The 24,884-nt window shown below is 40.2% G+C and overlaps 1 protein-coding gene across 1 annotated transcript; it reads left to right on the top strand.

Moving 5' to 3' along the window:
• Positions 1 to 2,801: 2,801 nt before the first annotated feature.
• Positions 2,802 to 23,272, top strand: LOC138933426 (homeotic protein Sex combs reduced). Its single transcript, XM_070296127.1, has 2 exons — positions 2,802 to 5,437; positions 22,175 to 23,272. The coding sequence occupies exons 1-2, from the start codon at positions 4,615 to 4,617 to the stop codon at positions 22,477 to 22,479; spliced, it is 1,128 nt and encodes a 375-aa protein (XP_070152228.1). The 5' UTR covers positions 2,802 to 4,614; the 3' UTR covers positions 22,480 to 23,272.
• The last annotated feature ends 1,612 nt before the right edge of the window (positions 23,273 to 24,884 follow it).

Below are 24,884 nucleotides of genomic sequence, written 5' to 3'. Positions count from 1 at the left end.
AGAGAAAAGCAAAAAAAAAAATATATATATCTATATAATAATTAAATAGTCTGTTATAAATTTATATACACTCAAGTACATATGTACACACACACACACAGGCCATTTGATTTACAAGAGACAAGAAGGGGAATGCAAACTTATTCTTGTAAAATGATAAATTTTGAATTATTTTATATTAATCATACTTGCAAATTTACAACTTATTAACATAATTTTAACTAAAACTCTTATTTCACCTAGTATCTGATTATTTGAATTATTCATTAAAATTTGGATTTAATTTCAAATCCGGATACCTGAATGTCCGGAATCTTCGAATACTTTTTCCCGATTGCATAAATACGTAAAATACTATTAATTATTGATTATTTGTATAAGAAATCGATGGCAAATTATATTTTTATTTTTAACTATTACAATATAAATTATAATATAAATATTTTATTTTAAAAATTTATTTTTTATCACTTTTTATGCGAATCTTCTCATATCGTATGTTCCTTGATCGAGTAAATATATCTATAATCTATATCTCTGTATTAATTGTGACGCATTATCAATTCATAGCGCGTATTCGTTCACAGAAGCTGTGCGTGTAAACCGGTTACGGATGCTTCGGAATCTTAACTTGATAATTACAATTGCCTCGGTTCGATCCATTAAATTTGTGATTACCAAAAGCGGATGATGACACAGATTACATGGCTCTCCGACGGAAAAGTCATGAGCAATCTCTATAAACCCACGCGTATGACGTTGACGCGAAATAACGCGGCGATAGTATCAACCACCTAGAGAGAATCGATATTAGAGTTCTTACTATTCGACTTATTTATTTGCGTGACGTCATATTATTAATTCGCAATTGCCCGCAGGTCAAACATTTATAGATGACTCGAATCATTCTTCTCGTATATGATTGAAACCTAATTTCAATGATAATAATTACTTCGACGGAGTCATCGACCCCGTTGACACTGAATGGATGATGGTGGGGCAGATTGTAGTAGCGCGGAGAAAGAGAGAGGCGTATGAACGGGTGCATAAACCATCCTGCGAATTACCGAGAGAAAGCATAACAGATACACGTGTCTTAGCGGCTCCGCTTTTGCGCGACGCATGATTCATAGGGGTCTTGATACGTTTTTTACACCTGCGACAGCTTTATTGGAAATTCTAATGGAGAGGGTCCACCGGGAAGAGTGACACGAGACTTCAAGGCAATGCGTCTCGGATCGACCAAAATAGGCAGGTCAGGTCTTACCTCTTGCCGAGAATCTTACCATCGTCAGGCATCAATTGCGTTAAATCGAAATACCTTTTTCTTCGCTTGTACCAAATAATAATGTAAAATAATCTTGGCGATTAAATATATAAAAAAAGATTTTAAATAAACTACATAATTACATATTATTTTTACATTCTGTCTTCTTTCTTCTTCTAAGTTTGATGACATAATTTATAGACGTACGTAATAAATATTTTAAGTCCGCGATAATAAAATATATATGGATATTTTTATCACAAAATAGAGATGAAGATATAAAAATTTGTGTTTTATAAGTGAGCAATAATCTCGAAAAATGTGTATGCAATAAAATGCCATATAGTTATAGTTACGTACTGACGTTGAATGGCGTAATAGCGTATTTCGGTCCATCGTTTAGCGGTCCTTGGATCACGATTTTTCATCAGCCGCGCGAAAGAAGAGGTCTAAAGTGATAGTAGGTGTAGGACAAACAGCGCGGACTCTGAAGTGGCGAATGCCACAGAACGAGTGGGGGAGGGGATACGCGGCCGTGTGTACGTATACAGATGCGACGACTCAAAGTAGAAAAGATAGCCAGTTTCGTCTGAACGGAGGGGGCAGACGATTAAGTGGGGAGAAGAAGAGGGAAAGGGTAGGACGACCGGGGGCGGGCGCGCGCCACAATTCAACGAGAACGGCCGCACTCACCACATCTGGCGAGCAACTGCTATACTATCGGCTTCTACTCAAAACGCTCTCTTTCCTTCCAAATTGCTAATTGCCGTAAATTAAATAGCCGTGAGCTCTCTACAAGTCAGTACGGTAGAAATATGAAGATGTATGAGAGAGGCATGCGCATAGAAAAATTATTGGAATTCTATATTTAAAATTTGTAGTCATTACGATTGTAATTATATTACTTTTTTATAACACTTGTTATTCCAATGATCGCAGTATTGATAAGAAATAAATAGGAAGAGAAATTTCAGAAAAAATAAAGATACATAAGATTTACGTAAATTAATTGCGCGCGCGCGCGCGCATATGAAAGAGAAATTATATAGGGAATACATTGTTGTAAAATGTGTCGAAGAAATTTTATTTAATGCCGTAAAGAACTTGTTTAAAGTCTTATCTGCGCGACGAGTAAAGAGAGCTCCGCCTCCTCAGTCGTCCCCTCCGCCCCGTTGCTACTCTGGAGTGCCCCCCGTTTGACCAACTGGCTACTACGTCACATATGCTTCTGGTTAGAGCCGCCAACTCCGAAGGTTCTCCTCTCGGTCGGCTCAGTGAGTTACGAGTTGCGTCCGGGTTCGCCGTACGAACGATAACGGGGGCGTCAATCGAATCGCGATTGGGAGAGGATTCTACCTCGTGGACGCTCTTCCCTCCTTGTCTTTCTCGACTACAGGCAACAGGTTTGAATTTATGGGACAATAAAGAGTGTGGTGCGTAGTGCGCGTGTCTCTCTCTCTCTCTCTCTCTCTCTCTCTCTCTCTCTCTCCCTTTCTTTTCCTGCCTTTACGCCTTTCCTTCCCGTTCTAGGCCGCTCTTTCTCTCGCGTAGACATCCTGTCCTTTGGTGAAAAGAGGAGCGAGCGAGCGAAGACTATCAAAGTCTCATAAAACTGTCAGCCGCGACCACCAGGCTGACTTATGTGCGCCCCTTCCTTAGTCGCGGTTGGAGAACCACACGCTTCCAGATTGGATCTGTGCCTGTCGCGCGACGATCACGATTCCATAGCGAAGCTTTTAACGAGAGATCAGACGCACAATCTCCGTGGTCTCGGAAAGAGACGGTCTACGGAAGTGAATGCTCTACTTGCTCGCTCATATCCCCGAGTCGCGATCCCGCGAATTACGATATGCGGCAATTCGCACTTTTAAGATTTGCATACTATTCCCCTATCCCTTGATCGAATAGAGATACGGTATGTATGATCGAGCTAAGATGGATTCACGAGGATGAAGTCGATGGCGGTACGGCGATAAATTAAACGGGTGAATAGTTTTCGGTCGATCGGTAAAGAACAATCGCGCTTTCGCGTGTGCCACCCCTTTTCTTTTTCATCTGTCTTCACCGCGAGGCTATACAGTAGGGGGCGCGTGCGCGCGTAGCCCCCCTCGCAGAGCGGACGCAAGACTGCTTCTTGGTGACGTCGCGGCTAGAAGGCTGCAGAGGAGAACGAGAGAGCGATCGAGATACTTCTCCCCCACCAGTGGTTTTCAGAACTCCCGAATATCTCTCCATTAGCCCCCCTGACGGTGCTATCCCCTCTCCTTGACCCCTCTCTCGCCCTCTTTCTCTCTCTTACGCACACCCCTCTCATCGGTTCCTGTCACGTCGGGTAGCAGCCAGGCAACACCACCACACGACGAGCGCCAGCGGCAGCGGAGACTCGACGGAGACGCAAGGAACGGGGTTGAAGAATCGTACGCCGACGGAAAGACCAATCAAGGTTTGACGAACGGCAGGGATTGGTCGAGGCGCTCCTCTGACACGCAGAGAGCGCGGGCACGTGACAAGCTACCGCACACACCGGTCTTCCGTTGGATCGTGACGAGGGCCTTCAGTACGATAGCAGTCACCCTTCGCGCACGCAACAGGAACGGCGAACGCTCGCGCGATATACTCTTCACCCTCTACCGCGATGATACGAGTATACCGCCGCTGTCGCGATACAAAGTCGTCCGTTAAGTGAAACATCTGTGACATCGTCCGAGCATAATTAATTATCGCGCGGAATAATTTTAATACGCGCTTTATACGCGGCGTTTAAATACACTCGTCGTTTCATTCAGCACTTTACAACGTCGTCGTCATCAATGGGACACCTCGATAAGCTGTTTGTTACGCGCTACTGCACGGTGGGCCCACGAGTTCTCTGTAGGTAATCGCGACTGCCGAGGTCGTAAAGAAGCAGAAGACAGTTTTATAGCCCAGGCCCACGTGGCCCTCGTAAACTTGACTCGCAGGTCGGATTCAGGCTCGACCCGCCTGCCGCCGCTCGTCTACCGCCTCTCTCTATTAGTCCTCAACCCCTCGTTCATTATCGAATCGCTCTGGGACGTGTTTCTCTACATGTAACGAGTCGTGATAGCTGTGAATCGTTCGACGAACAAGGTGTCAGAGGAACCGACCGCATATGTCGCGCGAACGTTCTCGTCACGCAACAGAATCACCGATGCGATGATATGGATTTCTATACTTAATGATCGGCGTACGGGCATTCTTCAATCACGTCTCGATCAATCGAACGCAACGTCGTTGGTGTTTTCGTTTGTGAATGACGGAACATAGACGTGCAAAAGTATCGGTACAGTGACAGTTGACGAGTAGGTGGTAGTTACAAGGTGGAGAGAATGAGTTCCTATCAGTTCGTTAGCTCGCTTGCATCATGCTACGCGGGTCAACAGCCACAGCAGCAGCCGAGACCGACGCCAAATTCGCCTGGAGAACCGATGCAGGCGGCATCGCCGGCCGGTGGCGACTATTACAATCCGAATGCTGCGTCCACCAGCTATCCCGCGCCCTGTTACTCACCGCAACAGCATTATCCTCAGCATCCTTACGCCACGCCGGCGTCGGGTATGCAACATACAGCACCGACTGGGATGATAGACTATACACAATTGCAACCGCAGCCACGATTAAATGCGACCGCGACGTCGCAACAGCACGGTATGCACGCTCAGCAAACGCAGCATCATCCTCAGCAACCGCATCATCCTCAGCAACAATTACACGCGGACCCGACGACACCCCTATTGCAGGGCGCGTCAGCACCTTCAGCGCCGTCAACGTCCAGTTGTAAATACGCCGATTCGACCTCGTCTACCAGCGTGGCGTCCCCGCAAGATCTGACTACGTCCACTTCGAGAAATAGCCCGACGCCCTTACAAATCGCGCCAGGTACAAGTAAAGCCGTATCGGGGCTGACCTCACCGCCCGGTAGCTCGTCAAGGTCGTCCGTAGCTGCGTCCGCTGCCTCACCGCCCAGCGGTAGTTCGAGGGGTGTCGGCGAGGGAAATTCGACGCTTACAACAGCATCTTCCGCTTCGTCGCCCGCTTCCTCCACATCCAGCACATCTAGCACGGGTAACAATTCGTCCAACAAGGGCAATCCCTCTGGCAGCAACCCGCCTCAAATATATCCCTGGATGAAAAGAGTTCATATTGGTCAAAGTAAGTTGTTTATATATATATATATATATATATATATATATATATATATATATAATAGTATATATATCTTGCATATTTTTCAAATCTTGCTATTATTTAAAAAAATAGAGAGACTTTTATCGATATTTTAAGGCACGTCTTTTGCGCGCGCTTCTTCCTTTTTGAATGGAATAATTCTTGCTTTTATTTCATCGAAAGAGTGAAAAAAGATTAATAAGCAAAACGAATTACTTAATTGATAATAACCGTTACAACTGTTTAGAATAAAATTTTAGACTCTTCATCTTATTTTATTTAAAATTTGAGTTTAATATATGATTTGAAATTTTGGTAAATAATTAATGTATTAATGCGAACACGCATATAATTATTCTGTTTACATTCGGAATGCCATCTCCGTCCGTTAAAAGCGTAAAAATACTAAATTACAGCTAAGATATACGATTCTGACTTTAGTATAAATCTATTGAATTTTAATAACGGCAATCTCTCTTCATATATTATATTTTGTACATTTCAATGTGCTACAAACACAGAAATATATAAATCTTGAAATTAATTTGATTTCAAAAGCAAATTCTACGTTTTTGTATACATGTGTATGCCGGTATTTATTCTTGATTATAAACAACATCATGACATTAAGTTGCGTAACGCGTCCTTGTATCTTCCGTGCAAAAATATTAGGAGAAGATTAAGAAAAAGATACATTGAGTTATACAGTATAAATAACTTACACTGCCATCGTCGTTATTTGATAGTTAAAGTTAGATAGTCGTTGCGTAAAAAGAGCGAGGCAATTGATAAACTACAGCGTATAACGTTTGACGTGAAAAAGCGTATTACATAAATATTGCTTGAAAAAGCATTATACATATCTCAGAAATATCGCGTAATAATTATAAATTTAATATATTCAAAGATTAATAAATCAACTTTCTCAGGACGGAACCTTGCTTCTTCACAGAAATTATTTGAAAAACTATATTAAATTACAGAAAAAGAAAGAAAGAGAGAGAGAGAGAGAGAGAGAGAGAAACTATAGAAAAAGTTAAAAACATCAGCACATATAAACAAATTATTCGGCTGCAATATGTTTCCCTATGTATAAAATTTGCATATGTTACTGAAAATAAAGTTATCATTATCGCGAAAAAAAACGTAATCAAATGTAATTATATCAAAAAAATTTTATGCGCTTCATATGTAACCATCTGATTTTAATTGATGCAAAAGATATACTAAAGATATTTTATGCGGTAAATATTAATATATATATAGTAATTAAACAAATGCAAAACCATCAAATAAAATATCGATGCGAAATATTAAAATTAACGACGCGCGCAATGTTGCCCGTGCGGTCGTTCTTACGGTGCGATGATAAAATGCGGACAAAGAGAATACACGGGACGAGGACAAAGAAACGAGGACTGTGCTGGTTAATAATTCCTCGAGCGAGCAAATAGCGCTTACATAAATACAATCTCCCGGTAAACGCTCGATGAAGTAATGTGTCAAAAATACGTACAAATGTCGCGTCTATCCGGGACGTCTAATCGCATATAAATTACGCGCGGAAACGCGCCCGTCCCGCGATTTCGATGGAGAAGCAGCGCTGGGGTAACGCTAATTCAGCGCCCAAGACTTTAGAGATTCACCTGCCCCCGTGGTTCAAAGGAGATAAAACAGCGCGCGCGGAGCGCTGGTCGCGCTCACATTAGTCGCCCCGTGTGATTTACTGTGCGGCCAGTATGATTCAGTCAGCGGGGAATTTGACGAAGAATTAATGGTATTATGATATCGTGTGTAACTCTATGTATGTGCGCCCGGGCCATAAATCAGGCTGCATTGTAAGGCGCGCGCGGGGGAAAGACGGGGGTGGGAGGGGAGGGGGAGGGGGAGGGAGAGAGGAAAGAGGGAAGAGGGTTGCCTTCTCCTTCTAGTCCTCTCTCGGGTTAGCTCGAACGAAGGCCTCGGACCGTTCGGCTCGGCCCCCTCCCCCCCAAAACGTAGGATACACTCGGATCTTTCTTGTACACGTTTCGGCTTCCTCTCTCCCGATCGCTCGCATCGAGATTGTCCGCCTTGGTTAATGTAGCATCCTTTTACCCTCATCTTATATGCCCCTACCCTCCCCCTTGTGCGAGATTATTTCGCGCAAGAGCTTCGTCTCGCGAGAAATGCGCGCGCGTGCCCCTTGATACCGATTAAATGATATTATCAAAATGTTATCTACGTGTAACATGTAGATGGACTTTATTGGAAAATTATCAACTTTCGATTGCAGCGAAGAATTCTGTAAACTGTAAAACACAAAGGCGTGTGTTTCAGCAGCGATGCAGATATCTGAGAACGTTATTATAATTAATGTGGCGATACCGCCGATGATTAATGAATGCGTAATGGAAAATAGATTTTATCTTCGTCTCAAGCAGATGAAATATAAATACTGAAAAATTTGCTGCCCGTAGAACATTGAGTAAATAAGACGATAGTAATAATAATAATCCATAGTAAGAATGATGCCATTGTAAATTCTCTTAACGCGAGAGTAATTACTGTGGAGCGCAAAGAGTGAAAGCGAAGCAATCATAAATCTCGTGCAAATACATGGAATACAATGGGTCCTTGCAATTAGACATACATACATGCTGGAAATACTTATCAAATGCACTATTGACTTGTGAGGTCTATCTTCGAATTTCTTTACATGAAAAGATTGCCCCCGTCTGAGATTTCGGGTAAAGTCGACGTTTCCAACTGTGTATTTAGGTTAAAATATATTTTACGGGGACGTCTTTTCTCCTTTGTAAAAGTAATCTTATTGTAAAATCCAACCCAATGAAATCTCAACCAAAATATATCAACGGTAATAAATTTTACACGATTGTAAAAGATGTACGAGAAAATTATTTAGATCGTCAAAGTTGAGAATCAAAGTAGCATTCGGATACTAAACTACTTTGAAATGAAAATAATTGTCGACTTGTCGAGGATAATGCGTGTACATCGACATAAGACATTCTGTTTAGACTTCGTGTTGCGATACCTTTGAAGTCAGCTGTTCAAATAAATATTTGAACACTAAACAAATAAACTATTTCTCAATAGCGAAAAGAAACGAATAAGAGAATCTAATTTAAAAATTGCATACTATAATATGACCTTACTATGTATGTATTTTGCATCGTACGTTACATTTCTTTACATTGTATTATTTTACAAGCAACCAACAAGCTTTTCATTATATATTGTGTCGTAATAATACATACTCTTTTTATTAATTAATAAAAGTTTTACTCTAAATACGTCTCCTCGGTAAAACTTAAAGTTTTTTAATATATATTTTAATAATATTAGAATATCGTGTGTGCGTGTGCGCGCGCGCGCGTGTGTGTGTGTGTGTGTGTGTGTGCGTGTGTAACGCAAGTTACAGTTTATTTTTACGATGAATAATTTATGTAGAGCGTTTGCGTGATTATAATAATTAGATTTAAACGGATTATCACTGTGTGCAAATAATTATTTTGCCAGTTGATTGCCAATTAACATGTGGATAATTGGGAAGGAATAAGAGAGAAAGAGAGAATACTTGTCAAAAAACATTAGACGATCGGATAAATGGAAAAGGTGGCCTTATTCTTATAGAAATTACAATATAATTATACATCGATCATTCTTTTCTATAAATGAAACTAATAATATAAAAGCGCTTGCAGAAAAAGATGATTTTTCTTTAAATTGTGTTGATGGCAAAAAGTAGCCGTAATCTATGATTTATGGAATTTTAATTTTTGCAGTATTTATTAATATTTCCTCTCTCGCTCTTTTGTTTGCTGTGCAAGTTTTTATTCTCCGACGTTATTTTTTATTCGTTGAATATAAAAAGAATAATGAGATATATTTCATATTTTTTATAATCCTAATTGTCTACTTAAATGTTTGTCGAATATTAAGATATGTGTAGAGAAAACTTCTCCGATTTGGTGAAAATTTTAACGATTTATGTCATTATTAATAATTAAAAAATATTAGTGCGTAAATCAGGCTAAAATTTTTTAAAACTTGACACCATCCTCTGTCTTGGGAATTGTAAAAATAATTTGAAATACGTCCTTGCTGTTGGCAAAATCACGCAAGCATGTAGGTCATCCTTGATATGCATATAAGTAGTGGGAATCTCCGAGTTCAAGATAAGTAGCTATCGACGAGGGACAAACACGAATAAATATGCGATTGCTGCGTGAAATGAACAGTTCTGCGCTTTATTTCCGAAATGCTCGAGATCCGCGAGCGTACGATTGAACGCCGTAGCCCCCTGTTTAAATAAGCAGAAGGTCGTTTTCGTCACGAAGTCTATAATTATGGGTCGATCATTCCGCCATAAATAAGGATGCGCGGAGCGCCGCGAGGAAAGGCACGTTTCTGTATCCCGATTGATAGATGGCTACCAACGTGATTCCCAACATACGAATCCTCCACGCCGGAAGGGTAGACAGTTGAAACCAGTGGAACTGGATTTCGCTTAATGCCCTTAACACATTTACACGTCATAAATATATGATGGTTGGTGGGACAATGTTCTTGTCAAGGGACGGCGCGCGTATATACTTATACATACGATTCAAATAAACTGTGTGTGACATTACGTTTAGCTCTTTCTCGATTGCCATTTTATTCGATCAACCTGTGACGGTATTTCACACTTGGTGTATCTACCCTATGCTAAGCTAAGGAAGAAGTGTAAAATGCCTTTTCGCTTACTGCAATCTCGATATACCGGATTTTTCGATATGGGGTGCAGATAAAACAAGTAGAAAACTTGAGTAAATATATGCATGCGCGTATGTACGTATGTACAGTCACGGCGCACTAACAAGGAAAGGGAGATACGAAGGCGCGCATCAAAGAACTGGTTTTACTAACCGCATAGCATACTGCATTTTTATGCCGACAAAAATCTTTTTATTACGAAACGCTTGATCAATCCACGCCAGACATACGACTGTGTTTCAAGATATTAGGGTTAGCAAAATCCAGAAAATTTTTTGTCACAGTCCAAAAATAATTTTACCGCGTCATGTTTAAAAAAAAAAAAAAAAAATTTGCGTGCTTGATGTCCTTCTTCGTGTTTCGAAATATTGCTATTTCGTAAATCTATCGTTAACAGAAATATTTTAATAAATTTCATAATCTTATCAAATTAATGGCTAATAAGAAATAGTTATATCGCATGATTATATATATATATATATGGTACTACATAATTTTAATAATGTCTCCTTAATCGCAACAAAACGTATATAAATTGAACAAGAATCTGAGAGCCCAATAAAATTTACGATTCTCTATATCTACAAGCTCACGGATTGTTATCACTGTGCACAGAATCATTTGAAGCGGAACACATCGCGCAAAGAGAAGAGATTACCACCGTACTGCAGTTTGCGTATAACCGCGGGAAGAGCGTGAATCACTTATTAGGACATAAATTTTCATTGCAAGCGCCCAGTGCAAACGGGATGAGCCGATGGGGTAATGGATGTGCCGGAAGGGGGACAGGGGGCGAAGTGGGCCGCCTGTTGCTGCGTGGCCCGGTCGCTACGGGGATCCTTGATCCTTATGCTCCTGCAGTCCTGCCCTTTCGGCCGACGTATAAACCCTCCCCGAGGAAGATTCCCTCTTCTGAAAATTTACGAGCCAACGCTGAATGGCGTAGTAAGGGCGACGTCGCGGCGTACACACATTTCGTGGTTTTGTCACGACACGTGAACCGAAAAACTCGCCTCGCAAAGGAAATAATCGTGTGTATTTTGTCTCCCCTCGTCGTATTTCACGAGAGGATCCTCGCAGATTTGCCAAGGATTCGCGCCACTGATTACGCTGCACTGATTACGCGCGCGTCAAAAGAATGGAAAGATATATCATGTCGATATCAAGGATTTTAAAGTTTGATTTTTTTTTTTTTTTTTTTTTTTTTTTAGAGATGAGTACGATTGTCTAATCTCGTATCTCTCTCTTTGTGACGTTAGATTTTATAACGGCGGGATGATTATATTAAAATATAAGTAGTCACACATGCGGTATCTGCGATTTCACGTGCGTTTCCCACGTGCGTTGTTAATATGACGCGATAACATTTCAGTATGCATTTCAGTACACACGCATACTTCTAAGAGTTTCGCTAATGATTATTAACAACATACGTTTCACGGCAGGCGATCGTTGCGAGCCGCGATAATGCAAGAATCGTGCGAGAAGCGTCATCGTCCGTCGCGACAACTCGATTTAGAAGATACACAAGTTGCATACAACTTGTGCATAAAGCTCGGCCGTGCCAGCAATAAATAAATCACGCGAGATCAACGGTTCCGTGCAGTTACATCATCCTTTTAAAATGTACAGCCTAATGTGATGTAATCAAATTCTCGACCGTTTTGCTCAGGCCGCTGCGAAACAAACTCAGCCGTAAAATAAATCCCGCGCAACTTCCATGTAGATATTTGTCATCCGTCGCCATTAGTCAGAATGCTTGCTTATTCTCATATATATATGTTGTAGTAAATTACTAAATATTCAAATAATTTTATCTCAATTTTTTTTTTTTTTTTCCCCCAGTAAAACGATTATCTTTCAATAAATTAAAAATAAATTTTAAGAAAAAAAGAAACTTTTTTATATAATTTTTATCTTTCGTATGATTATTTTATTTCATATAATTGTTTCTAGAGAGTGATATTATTCTCGAAAGAAATTTAATTTTTAGAACTTATATAAAAATTAAGATTAGATTAAATATAATTAATATATCATAATTAATGATAATAAAATATTATTAAATACAATGTGATATATCGTCGGAAGGACGCGATTATAAGTCACATAGTAATTTAGTATATATGTTGATGTTAATTTTGATATCGAAATCTTGATGACAATTTAATGAGGACAACTTCTTCAAAATTTAATGTAATTCATTGCATTCGCACCATTCTATTAGATATGAACAAGCACGGCTCTTTCTGTTGAGATTTATCTTTTCAAGAACCGACGCTTCTCTCCACGCCTCGATTACCTAATTATTCCGATGCTTGAATCCGTAAAAGTACAAGCGCGTATTTTGTCATGGCAAATGCCTCGCACGGAATCACGCTCGGGGCATACAACTTCTTTTTTTGCCTCTCTACTGCAACTATTTCGGTCCTACTCATCGAAAGTAACATGGGGGGAAAGAAGCCTTCTAGAGAGATCCACCATATAAGAAATATACCGAAAAGAGATGTAACTTATCAAAATACATCTTCCTTCACTTTTTATATTATTATTTAAACGAGTAATTTTTATAATAATTTTTTTATTAAATCTGCGATGAAAGTATAATTTTGTGTATATGCAAATTTATATTATCGCTGGCAACGTTCTCTCTATTACAAACTTCAAGTAGACTATTATAGAGAAATGGGATCATTACATGCTCTTTTCACTGTTACGCTGTGAGAGAATCAAGGGCGAAGATAGATTTCAGACGAGAACAGCTTCATTCCACGGCTGATGCGCCGGGTGAAACGTGTTTGGGTGGCATAGAGGCGGTCCTACGTACACTTGGGCGACTCGGGACCATAAATAAATGCTTGCGCGAGGCTTATGTACTAGCATGAGGCGTTCTAAGAGCTTGCGGCATCGGTCGTGTGGGGTAAACCAGGAGGAACGCCATGGACGATCAAAACGGACAGCCTCCTAAGAGGAGAAACCTAACCCAGGAACATAGGTACTGCATGATTCATTGAGGACACAGCGGAGTCCGGAAAAGGGACCCACACGCGCACTTTCCATGAGATTTATCCGCTCGATAGGACGAATGCCACGCGCGAAACAAGAAACAAATGGCGTTTCTCGCAGCTGTCGATGATCGAGAAACTGGATTTCAAAAATATCTTTTTCGCGAACAAATTTTATTTCATCCCGTTCGTTAATAATCTCGCGCACGTATATTTTGTTTCTCGATAGACGACAAATATTATACGTACGTCGTATCGTTGAAACCATTATATTCGACCATTTGTAAGAAACAAGAGGCGAGAGATTATCATCGATAGAAATATATAAAAATACGCGCGCACAAGTACGTCATAATAAAAAAAAAATTATACATTTGTTATTTATTCTTTAGCTCTCTCGATGGGAATAAATCAATTCGCATAGGTGACACGCAACGAAATGTACGCGTATATACGCGGACCTACACACATATATATATATACGCGTGTTTTTGTTCGACCTTAGGCAGCTCGCATCACACTCGCGACGCACTGTACCCAGACACGCATAGAGAGTCGCAGCTGACTGTATTGTTCCCGCTGAAGGTAAGTCATTAATTTTCCCGCAGCAGGAACGTTCCACGCGAACTCAATACACGCACGCCCGCGTATACACGTTTGTATGCGTCCATACGAACATTTATGGAACGCTGATGCCCACTTCGCGCGGCAATAGCGGTACATTCCTGCGCATGATTATTGTCAATTAGCGGTTCAAGAGTCTCTAAACGCGGGCTATTGTTCGACTCTCAGTGGGTCATCAAAGTTTGAGAAGTTTAACTTCTCAATCTTTCATTTGCTCTCTATTTGCTGGCAAAATTAATTGTTGCCAATAGTTGCTAATCAAAGCGTCTCTAGATTCCGATACTATTGTAAAAAGTGGGATAGGGAAAAGAAATATTTGTGAGAAATTGTTGAGAATCGGATTAGAAAACCGTCGCTCTAAATGATATGCGTGTGTATCCTCGGGAGAAGAAGATAATGCATTCGGAAGGTTGTCGGTAGGTTTGAGTCGCGTGTGTCGGACGCCGGCGGTCGGGACCGTCGCCTGATGGATGGAGACGCGTAGCCTCTATCCCCCATTCTTCCTCAATCCGAGGAGCCCGGTCCACCATCCCTCCGCATATATACACGCGCGAGCGCGCGATCACGTCTTGCGGCTCTCTTTCATTCGGTTGTATAAAGTAACCCCTCGGGACCAACAGTTTCTTGCGCGTACAAACGCGATGCTACACATGCTCGCGGATTCCGCAATCCACGCGGCGAGAGAATGGATAATATGTTATTCTCGATTCTCTCTCTCTCTCTCTCTCTCTCTCTCTCTCTCTCTCTCTCTTTCTCTCTCTATCAATTCCCCCCGCGCGGAGATGATCCAGTGAAAGAGAAGAATATCTAATTTTAGCCGGATACCGGAGGCACGGATATTTATCGAGAAACGATAGAGAGAGAGAGAGAGAGAGAGAGAGAGAGAGAGAGAGAGAGAGAGAGAGAGATCGGCATATATCTTCGATCCTCTGGTCGAGACGTAATGTTTAAACAGCGAAAGAAAAAGATTTTTTCGTATGTGCAATTTAAAATTTTTGCGACATCGCGCAACGGGATACCCGACTGTTTCGCATTCGGCTGGACATTTCGGGGTTCAAGGTCATCAGGATTTCGAGGCACGTACCTCAATATTCTCATGGCTCATGCGTCATGTATAAAAGAGACGAAAGAAAGACTGTACTGGTTTTTGTATACTGTCAGCGAGTACAAAGTGCAAAATGAAGGAAAGGATAGGGAGAGGGGAAAGGAGGAGGGACAAGAGGGAGGGAGGAGGGGGGGAGGGCCGGTAGACGCGGGGACGACGAGGCGTTAATTGAATTTGAGTCCGCGCGGATTATTGTGAAGCGTTTAAAGCGGCCAGAAACAAACCTATTTGCGTCAGAGAGCTTTCTCGTGGAAGATAACAAATGATCCGCGGAACGTCCGCCGCGCAAACTTCGGCATAAAAGCTTCAGCAAGGCTGCCACTCTCTTTCTCTCCCCCTTTTCTGCATCCCCCTTACTCCTCCATTTTCGCACCCTTCGTTCTTTCGTCACTTCGTTTCCAGCGAAGCTCTTCCAACTGAATCCAAGCCCTTGAAAACCACTTGCTACCCCATTCGGATTGAAAGGCAATAGTTTTTAAATCTATTTATAACTGTCCGATGTACATATACGCGGATACCGTGAAGATGCCGATGACCCAATTCGTATATCGCATCTCTTCGTAAATGAATTTTCGTGGCCGTAGAAAAATTCCTGCCAGTTCCTGTCGTCACGACTATTTCCACGTGACGGAGTATACGCCTTGTCTCTCGACCTACTTTTATATATCGGGCCTCCCTATTAATTTTACGCGAGACGTTTACAAAATGTCACGCAAATGTAAAAATAACAAACGCGTGACATTCTCATTAGCGTGCAAAGGGATATCCCACGTGCCACGTGATCAAGCGTATACGGTCGCCAATAAAAGGATTTCCATGCTCCGCGCGAGTGGGGCAGAAATTAATAGATCCTTTTGAAAGCGACTAGGCCCCCGTGTTCTCTCGAGGAGATTTATAACCGGCAACTTTCCGCGGTGTGGTCCGAGCTTGTCAGCTGTATACCGATCGAAATAGATCCCGCGGTCTGAGATCTCGAGATGACAGGTCTCGAACGTTTCGGTAACAGGTGAATCGTGGACACCTAGAAGCCTCCCCCTCTCCCATGATCAACCGCGACGTCGGTCTCTCCTCGTCGTGAAAATGCCCGACCGACCGTTGATTTCGTTCGAGGAAGGCCGATCTTCGGCTCGCGATTGGCCGTACAGCTGCGCAAGTACGGATAAGTCACGAATCAGGGATCCGCGAGCGGAGGCTGACTGATGGAACGCGTGCGTGTAGATAAATTTAAATAGTGCGTGGATTACGCGTTTGCTATACATCGTCGGAACCGACGTGATGTTTCGACGAAAATTCACGAGCGCCGCTATGGCTATTCATACTGGCGACGGGCCAGATGAGAGATGTGTCAGTGTGTTTATCGAATAATCTCCTATCATTGCTGCCAATGTATATATGAGAGTGTGAGTCTTACTTTATAATCTTTGTATCGTATACAAATAAGCACGAATCTGCGCGTTTCCTAGGAAAGACGAGAGGTTCGAGATAAAAATTATTATTAGAACAATAGTCTTCATACTTAGTGTCAACTGATGATTTATTATTCAGCATCTAAATAGCCTTGTAATTATAATACAGCTTCTCAGGGAGACGTTAAATTTGTATCTCACGGTTATATAACTTTTGTGTTTAAATTAATATTTACGTGGTTCTTATGCGAAATAAAAGATTAGAATTTTACAGATAAAATTTTGCTGAAATAATTTGATAAAGAGATAATAAAATCTCTGCAAAGAGTGAGCTCTCTACAAATTTGAAATGAAAGTCGACTTGAAATCAACTTGAAACTGCAAATACATATATCACATTCGTGTAAAACTACAATTATATTAAACTTTTCAAATATATTCCATGCAATTCGCGCAGAAAGAAATACAGACTACAAACCTTATCGTTAGTAACGTAAAACTTGGATAGAGTAGAAAACGAAGACAACGTGAGATGTGGCAATTACACGATATACCATTAGCTGAATATCTCGGCTTTGAAACAACGACAATTTTTGAGAGACACTATCTTGTAGGGCCAAACACGAGATCTTGAAGTCTTAGACCACCTAAGCTATAGAGATGCAATCGTAATTGCATAATAGCGATGGTGAACTGCTCGGGTTATTTATGAACCTTTCCTTTTCTTTCATGGTATCGATGTAGACAATGTTGAATATTGTAACGGACTAAACATCGTGCTTCATGATTTTACATTGTAAATGGAATTGTCTCTTTTCCATGTAATTAATTACTTTTACATTTCTCTTTACGAAGACGCCTATGATTCTCTTTCTAAAAAATATTCAAGACCTTCAGAAAATTAGCCATCTCTTTTTTTCGTGCAACTGAAAAAGTTCCGTCTTACGGAAACATATGATTGTAAGCATATGAATCTCTCGATTGCGTCAAAGTTATGATCCTGGAGGAGATTATAACTCGTTGAAAATTATGCGGGATATTTTTTTTTTTTAAATCTCTTTGAAAGGCTTTCTTAGTACTCCTGTATAAGCGCGCTTTGTCGTAAACTCGTAAATATTACAAATTAAGGCATACTAAGATCGGATATTTTTAATTACGAGAATTGATCGGAAATGTCAAAAAAAAATCTTGAAAAAAAATGTGATTCCCGCTGTTCATTACGTCGCGAAACTTACAAATCTTTATTGGCTTCTTTGGAATTGTTGAATTGATCGCGCAGATGGAAAGAATTGATACGGCCGTGCTCTCGAGCTCGTATCAGATAACCACTCAGATATGTACGGGGGGATTAGGGGGGATATAGAGTAAGAGTTCTATATATACTTTTGCAGAACTCGCTCCCGACATACTGAGCTTTTATACATTGACACGTCCGCACGTAGCGCACACTCACTTGCACTGGCGGAATGCAATACATTACGGTTACGATCGCGAGATTACTTAAATTTTTTTCTCAACACCTAATCTATAATCTATCGTGAATATTATACTACGATGAATAATATTTATCTCCGATCCACCGTTGGCGTGATATTATAAACACCTACGCATCACTTTATAGGTAAGCGAGCAGATGATAAAAATGGCGATTATTTTTTTATTTAAACTACATATATATGAAATAATAATTCTTATACTTTTCATGAAATTTATTGTACGAAATACCATTATTTACGCATAAACTACTAGAATTGCCTTTGCACGCGATGTACATATCCATTTTACATCGACAAATACTTATTTTTTTAAATTTAATCCACTCTTTTTTATATACATTTTGTGTTCAAGTGCTTTTTAATAATGATAAAATATTAAATCTACGATTAGTAAAATCTTTTAATAAAATCCTTTATAAAAAGAAATTTACTTTGAATTTATAATATTAATGTAGACAGTTCTTTCAAATATGCATCACATGCAATTCTGTAAACATATAAATGTATTGTATGTTTTCAAGAATATTTTTCAGTTAGTAGAAAATTTCTCTTGTGCGTGCCATTTCTCTCACAATGTAGACGGCTTCTTTTAGAGATTTGAAAAATGTGAAACCTCTCCGTAAATAATAAATAAAACTTGCGCATTCGTGATTGAAAAGGTCACGTGACAAAGAGAGGAGGAGGTGTATTAAAAACCGAGAAGGTCAAAATCAGACGCATACCGTGAACGCGCCATGGAGTCGCACGGTATTATCCCAGTCACGTGTTACTCAGACTTAACCAGCCGATCTGTCAGTCAGGCAGACGAGGACAGTCGTCAGCCTGGCAGTCGGTGACACGTTTCGTGCAGGGTTCGGTGCAAATACATGCGCGCTCCGCGTTCTATTAAGAGCGAGGCACGAAAAGGCTAGACGACACGAGGTGACATCGAGATGGGTGACACGACATGGCCTTGCGCTTAGCCCGCCTCAGTCTTACAACGACGACGACTATGCGCACCCCGGGCCTCCTCGCTCGTACATCTCTTATTGCGCGATAGACGCAATTTTTAATTTAATTTTTATCTGCTCTCTAAAGCAATTTTCCGTCGAAAGACGGAAGACTTGAGGATTTTGTACAACGAAGTTTATATATTTTGTATATGTTTTATTCTAATACAGCGACATTTAATATTATTTGGATTAAGACATTAAATAATTATTAGAGAATATTTATGGAGAAATAATCCGTATAGCACAGAAGACGTGAGAAAATTCTTTCCGTATGTATTCTATTAATTTATCATATATATATATATATATATATATATATATATATATATATATATATATATATATATACAATATATATAATTCTGTATGTCTAAGATGATTTAATTATTCCTTTTTCAATGGTTATCCCTGCAATTATTCATATGCATAATGCATACAATAAATAATATTATTTAACAAGCAATATCTCGATTGATCGACTAACAAAACACTTGATAGTCGATAACGAGGTAATCGCATGGGATTTCGAAATAAATACATAGATAATATCGATCCTCATAATTAATTACTTACTTTCATCTGAGTAATATACATATTTAGGATGTTAAAATTTCTTTTTATTACTTTTTGAAAAACTTGCACGAAAAAAAAGAATAAAACGTAAAGAACAGAATCTTCCGCGTCTTTATGAAAGGGAACGCACGAAGTGCTCTCGTTGCATCCGCTTAAGATTCAATGTGATTACAAAATTTATTACCAAGCGATATATAACGCAAGTCATGCGTATGATTACGGAAATTCACGTTACAATAACATATTGGCTCGTACTCCCCTCGATGCTTTAGAATTTATAGTGCAAGAATAACTACTGAGATCGCGCCAGATAGAATCTAAATGCTAATTAAACAGGTGTGCCTGACACGCGTGAAATTTAATCGGGTCAGCGATTACCGCGGTACTTTCATGCATTAAAAGGCATGATCATTTAACAAAAAAAAAAAAACCACAATAAATTATAAACGTCTCGAAGATAAAATAATTTTCAGCGATCTAGCATATACGTAATCGCATCGCTCTGAGATTATTGCTGCTGTGCGCGTGTTTCTACGGGAATAAAAATCTCTAACCTATTATAAACATCTCGTTGCGGAATGTATCGAGATCTCTCTTGTGTGTATGTGTGTGGTATTAGTCGAAAGAATTAACATGATGCGTCTAAGAAGCATATTTTAATCACGTATGAGGATCGAGAACTCTCTCACCGAGTCTTCAATCGAGTACGTTCGTTCTACATAGCAACACGATACGCTTTATCGACGAGATACAAATAGCCAATTTATTATCAGAGAGAAGACGCGAGAATATTTTAAAGAAATATCTATTCGCAATATTTTTTTTTTTTTTTTTGTAATAACATTGCATGAAACAGAGAAAAAGGAAAAAAAGAGAGGAATGTAGGAGATTATCCAATTTATATCTTTACATTGACAAAAAGATATACGTAACTAGATAATAATTAATAAAAAAATAAAATGTTTGAAAATTATATATAATAACGAGATAAATTAAATTTAAAAAATCAAAAAAAAAAGAAATAAGAAGCTTATCGATTTGACAGCTTGTCGCGTTATTGTTAAGATACTTTTATGTTATCGAATAAAAATATCGTATAATAATGAGTGGTCGAAAAGAGAATTCCGTTTGTCGGTTACAAAACGGGTAAGGTGCACCGGATAAACGATATGCAGACCGAACGAGTCTGCGTGTCCAGACAAGCAGAACACTATTTATTAAAAAGTCAGTCCGCACGACCCGGCGACGTGTTATATCGGGAGGAAAGCGATAACACCGGACGAAGGGTCCTGCCATTAAGCCCGGTAGGAGCATCGCTGTTCAACGGTTCGTTGGTTGGTCACCAGCCTCTGCGAAAGCGCTTTTCACTCTCGTGGAAGGGCTCAGCCGAAGTTGCTCAAAACCGTGGAACGGATCTTTAAACGTGCCCTTATCGGCTATAATCGCAGACACCGAAAGCTTTTCGAGAAACAGCGCGGCGGGAAATATTATTTATTCGCGCGCGACAGCAAGCTTATGATCGCTTGTATATTTTATCGTCGTACGTTTTTCTCTTCTGCGCGCGTACGGAAGTATAAATCAACGAAAGTTCATTTAAACGGCGCAATTTGTTGCGCGATTATTGTCGTTCGCGCACTTCCTACTTGACTGTATCTTTATCTGTACGACTCATCGACTTCTGTCCCTCTCGTCCCGCGCTATTAATAGCCATCTATTATAACTGCAAATGAACCGGCTCTTTAATATCCGCAATGACCCGTGTTTACAATGAACCTGAAAACGAACGGATAAGTGGCACCCCTAGCACCTGCTCGAAGCATCGAACCGAAACCTCTATGTTAGTACCACTGGGAAAGGATGGGGAAAGAAAGAGTAGAAATTATTAGTATATCGATTACATCGAAATAATGATGCAAACGTTGTAAAAAAGCAGACTCCACGAATATTTCAGCGTGTAAACAGTTGTAAAGCGATAGACCGTGAGTTATTTTCAATACATTATGTGAATCGTATAAATATCTATCATCTTTCTAATCTCAGGAGACGGCGAATGTGGTAGCGTATATTTTTTTTTTCGACAAATTGCGACAAATTGCTAATTTTTATCCCAGATTTAAAAAAAGAACGGATTACCTAGAGATGCGTTATATCAAATTGCATTTGATTTACGCGACACATTTGATGTCACATTGCGAATGAATCAAGGCTGAGCCGAGGGTTGTTTCTAACGTTGTTCGGCAGTCGCGTTGGCAGTTTTTGCGAAGAAAATACGCGTGTAATAGAGAGAGGCGGAGTATCGTAATAATAGCGTTGCAAAATTATTTATGGCTCGAGGCGTGCAAAGCAAATAGGTAAAACAGCTGCCAAGTGACCAGTTCGCGATTCAGCGGCACTGGCGAAGGCATTAACCACGGGACTCGTTGAAATAATTAACGAGGTCGTCACGCGTTGCACGCGTGGATCCCTTGGTAGTATGCATCGTCTCTGTGCTTTTTATACAACTTTCGCACTTTTTCACTCGACGCTTATCATCAAACCTTTGCGTTTGAAAGATAAAATGATCTATTTAAAAAATTTCTTTATATCCGTAAATTAATATTGTATAAATGTTATCGGACGCGGCCCGAGGCGTGCGAGGATAATAAATGTGTCTCTCTATCGCCAATTTGAATTTGTCTCAAATCCCTTGTATAACGTTTACGCTCTTGCATCGCCTACATCTATCGCGAAATAACGGTAACGTTCGTTTTTTTTTTTCAGGTACGGTGAACGCGAACGGTGAGACGAAACGGCAAAGGACCTCGTACACCAGGTACCAGACCCTGGAGCTGGAGAAGGAGTTCCACTTCAATCGCTATCTGACGAGGCGGCGTCGCATCGAGATCGCGCATGCTCTCTGCCTGACGGAACGTCAGATTAAGATCTGGTTCCAGAATCGGCGTATGAAGTGGAAGAAGGAGCACAAGATGGCGAGTATGAACATCGTGCCGTACCACATGTCGCCGTACGGGCACCCTTACCAGTTCGCGCCCCACCCCGGCCAGTTCGCTCACTTGGCCACATAGGACGAGTTCTCGCCCGCCGAGCTCGGAGCACACGCTGTCCGGTTTCCCGGGATGTACGGCGAGCAGAACTTCTAAAGGCTTTTTCCGCCTTCTCGGACCCCAACGTCTGTCAACGGGGGCCTGAAAACCCTGGCGGGGTCGTCGAGGGGCCTTCACTTTCGGTAGGACACATGGTGCGTTTCGCGATGTGCCGATGGTCGGTAGTAGATGGATTGTCGCGCAAGAACGCGAGAGGAGAACGCGATCTCCTTCCTCTCTCCGTATATGTTAATAAACGTACTTAAATTATATTTCGCGCTTAATATTGTATAAGAAAGAAAAAAAACGAGACTTTTTCGGGAAGGAAGAGAATGAATTTCCTTCTCAGGCTGACGAGAAGCAATCCACTCTCGCTTACCTTCGGCCTATGCGGAAACGCGAGTACTGTACGACTATTCGAAGTTGAAGGGAAGCCAAAATTTTCTGCATACATAGCGCCGTGCACCCGAGTTAATAGACTGGACGCGCTCCGAGGGGCTCTCTCTTCACGCGCACACGAGATTATAAAATATTCATACTAATGCGGATGAGAGACCGTCTCAGCGGGTGAGATAAAACCGAATTCTCTAGTTTAAGATGTAGAAATTAGCGGTCTAAGTAATTAATTAATCAAATAACGAATTAATTAATTATCTTGTCTGGCTGCGCACTGTTTCACCTAAGATTAATAATTACCGATGAAATATATTTATTTATTGTTCTTTTTTTTTTTTTTTTTTTTTTGTACATTATTCTCTCTTGTATTTAATCCCTTTCGAACGTGTCCCTAGAAAAATTATTCGCAAAAGACTCGAAATAGTTTCAAAGGAAACATATTTTTCTTGCTAAAGTCTCTATGTAATAGTTTATAAGAGATGCCTCTGTTAATACTTACGTTCCCCGTCATTCTCGTAAGGAAAGATAACTTTTAGAAGTCTATGATGAGCGTATAAATTATGCCGGTCTAATGAAATATTCGTAAAGAAATGAGAAATATGTTTTAAGAGATGCGTGTACTAAATCTGCATTAGTAAAATAATAACGTGATGTTCATACAGCATAATTTACACGTGATTAAAATAATACAATATTATTGTAGCGTTATAAAATAACTACAGAATCAATAATTTTCCACATCTCTCTGTATTTCTCCCTCTAATAATTTTTATATCAAATATCTAGACACACATTCTTTCGCATATCCCCCCACTTAATTTACGTAATTATTATGCAACGCTAGAAATTACGAAAAGAATAGACAACCAACGTGTTCCAAATCACGCAAATCAATTTCGAAAATTGAATTTCGCGCATAATATTCATTTCTTTTTACAATCCTGCGATATTATTTTATCGTAATGAAACGGTGGGCAGCTACGGCCCAGCATCTCTCTTTGTACATAATTTGCAGCATAATCTAACCAATGTCTCCCTGGAGCAGCCACGTTGTTCCTATATTGTCAATATGTAGGAGAAATCTCGCGTAGAATCTAATATTCATTTTTATTCCACCGCATCGAGCATTTTATCCCGATTGATGACAACAAAACAATTCTACTATTGTTTCTCGCGCGTCGACTATAGTGGTCTTTAATCTGCATAGAAACATAATTAGTTTCTATAATCTACCATAGTTGAAATCCGTACTATTGAATAGAAAAAGAAAAAGGGATATTTCGCGCATGGGGTCGAACGGGATAAATGATGGCCCGGATGCGTTGCGAGTGTGCGTGTCTGACTTTCGACACGGTGCAATGTATGCGCATGGTAGCGCTGAATATCTAACGCAAATTGTGCATGCACGTGCCGCCTGATTGCGCGTATCTATCGGTATAGGTGCATGATCGGATATATGACGGAAGAAGTGTATTATTCTAAATCGGATCGCGCTGACGAGGATCCGATGATAAGAAAGATCGAATATTGATTGATTAATTAATCCGGGAAGCGAGCGCAAGTGTATAAACTAATTAGCTAGTAGTATTCGAGTTATTGATTATCTTGTGATACGACAGAAAAAAAAAAATACGTTGAAAACAATCGCTCTATAACCCTTATTGAATTGTCACAACCGCGTGTTCGCGCGATGCAAATTCGGAAGAATACAGGGAATTTAGTATGTCGAGATTCTAAGCGATACAAGCGAGAGAGAGAGAGAGAGAGAGAGAGAGAGAGAGAGAGAGAGAGAGAGGGGAAACAAATAAAGAAGAGACCTTCTAACTAGGCTAGTATTTGAATTGTACATAATTATTGAATATATAACAACACACACGATATCGAATGACGTTATATTACTGTACGAGACGTTAACGAAAGAAAATTCTTTTCTCTCTTTCCTTTTATTTGTCATATAAATTATCGAGTGCCGAGCTAGATTAAATCGAGAC

This window comes from Polyergus mexicanus, unplaced genomic scaffold (assembly GCF_030449975.1).
Source record: "Polyergus mexicanus isolate NDT 795.1 unplaced genomic scaffold, iyPolMexi1.0 SCAF_5, whole genome shotgun sequence".
Taxonomy (NCBI): domain Eukaryota; kingdom Metazoa; phylum Arthropoda; class Insecta; order Hymenoptera; family Formicidae; genus Polyergus; species Polyergus mexicanus.
Note: the sequence above shows the minus strand (reverse complement) of the source record. Positions and strands in the feature narration are given on the sequence as shown.